At 31.6% G+C, this 2,634-nt stretch overlaps 1 protein-coding gene across 1 annotated transcript; it reads left to right on the top strand.

Annotated features, from left to right (window-relative positions):
• The first annotated feature begins 755 nt into the window (after positions 1-755).
• Positions 756-2,346, top strand: LOC107731745 (galactose-specific lectin nattectin-like). The gene is made up of 6 exons (XM_016542904.1): positions 756-833; positions 968-1,035; positions 1,213-1,307; positions 1,510-1,635; positions 1,813-1,930; positions 2,107-2,346. The coding sequence occupies exons 2-6, from the start codon at positions 975-977 to the stop codon at positions 2,169-2,171; spliced, it is 465 nt and encodes a 154-aa protein (XP_016398390.1). The 5' UTR covers positions 756-833; positions 968-974; the 3' UTR covers positions 2,172-2,346.
• The last annotated feature ends 288 nt before the right edge of the window (positions 2,347-2,634 follow it).

Below are 2,634 nucleotides of genomic sequence, written 5' to 3'. Positions count from 1 at the left end.
ATAAAAAATACAGGAAAAATGTAATATTGTGAAATATTATTATGATGTAAAATAACATTTTTCTATTTTAATATACATTAACAATATACACTGCTGTTCAAAAGTGTGGGGTCAGTACATTTTTATTTGTTCTTTTTTTGAAAGAAATTAAAACTTTTATTCAGCAAGGATGTGTTAAATTGTTAAGAAGTGATAGCAAAGATTTATATTGTTAGAAAATATTTATATTTTGAATAAATGTTGTTCTTTTTTACTTTTTATTCATCAAAGAATCCTGAAAAAAGAATTGCAGTTTCCAAAAAATATTAAAAAAAATTGGCAGCACAACTGTTGCCAACATTGATAATTCTAATAATAAATCAGCATATTAGAATGATTTCTTAAGGATCATGTGACACTTTATACTGGAATAATTCAGCTTTGCATCACAGAAAAATTTTTTATTTTAAAGGATATTAAAATAGAAACCATTATTTTATATTGTAATAACATTTTGCAAGATTACTGTTTTTTTCTGTATTTTTGATCAAATAAATGCAGCCTTGATGAGCATAAGAGACTTCTTTAAAAAAACATTACAAGTCTTACTGATTCCAAACTTTTGACCGGTCATGTATATGGATAATATAGGAAGTGAAACTATTTTTTAGTAATATAGGAAGTGAAACTATCAGCATTAATAGAGGAAAAAGTGAGATAGATGCTAAGCAAAACAACATGTCTTATGACCATGACGCAATGGTCACATCCTTTAGGAAGAATCTTACAGGCTCTTTCTGGAACTTCACAAAATCTTCCTCTGAGATTCTGAAGGCAACAATCTGAAAACCAAGGTGAGTCTTGGCACAGAGACCTACTGAATAACCTTTTGACTTAAAGTATCTTTGTCTTTAAAATACACTGACAATCCACAATGTGCAGTATAATACATACTTTTAATTTTAAATGCTTAACTTTTATTTTTCAGTTTCATCATGGCAATGCTGAGAAGTCTTCTGCTTCTTTTCATTGTGTTCTCCATGGGGAACGCAGAAGGTAACAAATATATTTATTTGTAAAAACTCCTCGTTAATTAATTTTAAAAGCTTTTCTGCCAAACCTTTGATGTTTTGTAGCTTTATGGAGAAGGATAGCAGGAAATGTATGATATTCAACCAACTAATATTTATCATAATAGTATTATAATATTTCTTATGTTTATTTACTGGATAGTTAATTTAGTTAAAAGATGCCCCTATGGATGGACAAATTTTGGAGTCCGATGCTACAAGTTCTTCTCTCAGGAAGTCAACTGGATCACAGCAGAGGTAAATTGTTAGTTACAAGGTGATTTTTATTATTTTTAAAATAAAACTTCCTTTTTGTAAATAAATTTGACAGAAAACTAATACTGAGCAAATAATCAGTCAGACCTGACTTTGTTTGAAAATGACTCAAAATGTTGTTTAAAAATGCTTTATGCTAAAAAATACTGTATTTTGTATTGACAATAAAAATCTATGTCTTTAGAAGAACTGCCAAAGTCTGGATGCAAATCTCGCATCTGTACATAGTAAAATAGAACATGATTTTCTACTGAGTCTGTTGCCTTCTTCTTCCACACACTGTTGGTTTGGTACTCATGATGGTGAACAAGTAAGTAAAGTTGTGTGGCCTTTTTGGTTTTGCTTTGTCTAGTTTGTTTGTCATGACTGAAATCTTCAACGTTTGTAATGAAGATGGTTTGACTTCTTCAAAGCCAAACTAAATGACCTTCTAAATGGAGTCTGAGTACAGCAGAGCACTCTTATAATAACTGTCTTTGCTCTTTAGGAAGGACAGTGGTTGTGGACTGATGGAACTCCGTATGACTACACCCACTGGGCCCCTGGACAACCTGACAATACGGGAGAACCGATAACCGAGAACTGTGGGGAGTTGAACTACAAAAGTAAGAATGCAGTGTGTTTTTTTATTTACAATAATTATTTGCAGTCATATAATTTCACATTAACCAGTAACATGAAATGGTTGATTTGTCAAACATGTCTTAAACGTTCTATTTTATTTTGATTCTAACATGACAATAATGATGAGAATGGCATATTTCATTTTTTCACCCCATAGATAACGGTTGGAACGATGGATCCTGTTTAACCCCACAGGGATATGTTTGTGCTAAATACCTGTGAGATCACATGCAGTCATCCTGCTCCACAGTTACTTTGATTGTACTACATTTACATGTTCTGATCTTATCTTTACAAGTGTTATTCTGAAATTAAACTTTTCTTAAATAGTTTCTCAACTTTAATCTTTTCTCAAAACTGAAACATTCCTCAAATCAATAAAGGCATTTACAAAAAATGTGTCTTGCAAGGATTTAATATATAGTTATTAGAATGGCTTTATAGGCTTTAAGAGGTTTCATCATCAGGGGAGGGGCTTACAAAGATGCTGGTACCCCAGTGAATAGAAGACAAAAATCTAAGGGTGTCTATCAGTATACTCTTTACAAAAAAGCACAATGGGTTCTATACACCCTTGTGCTTAATTTTTGCTTTCAGGATTTTGCATCACAAGTTCATCACGGGGCAAATTGTGTTTTAGTGAGTGAGAATGTGTTTAGAGTTTTTCAAAAAGGGTGCATGAGAT

This window comes from Sinocyclocheilus rhinocerous, unplaced genomic scaffold (assembly GCF_001515625.1).
Source record: "Sinocyclocheilus rhinocerous isolate Xijiao unplaced genomic scaffold, SAMN03320098_v1.1 scaffold2083, whole genome shotgun sequence".
Classification (NCBI taxonomy): Eukaryota; Metazoa; Chordata; class Actinopteri; order Cypriniformes; family Cyprinidae; genus Sinocyclocheilus; species Sinocyclocheilus rhinocerous.
Note: the sequence above shows the minus strand (reverse complement) of the source record. Positions and strands in the feature narration are given on the sequence as shown.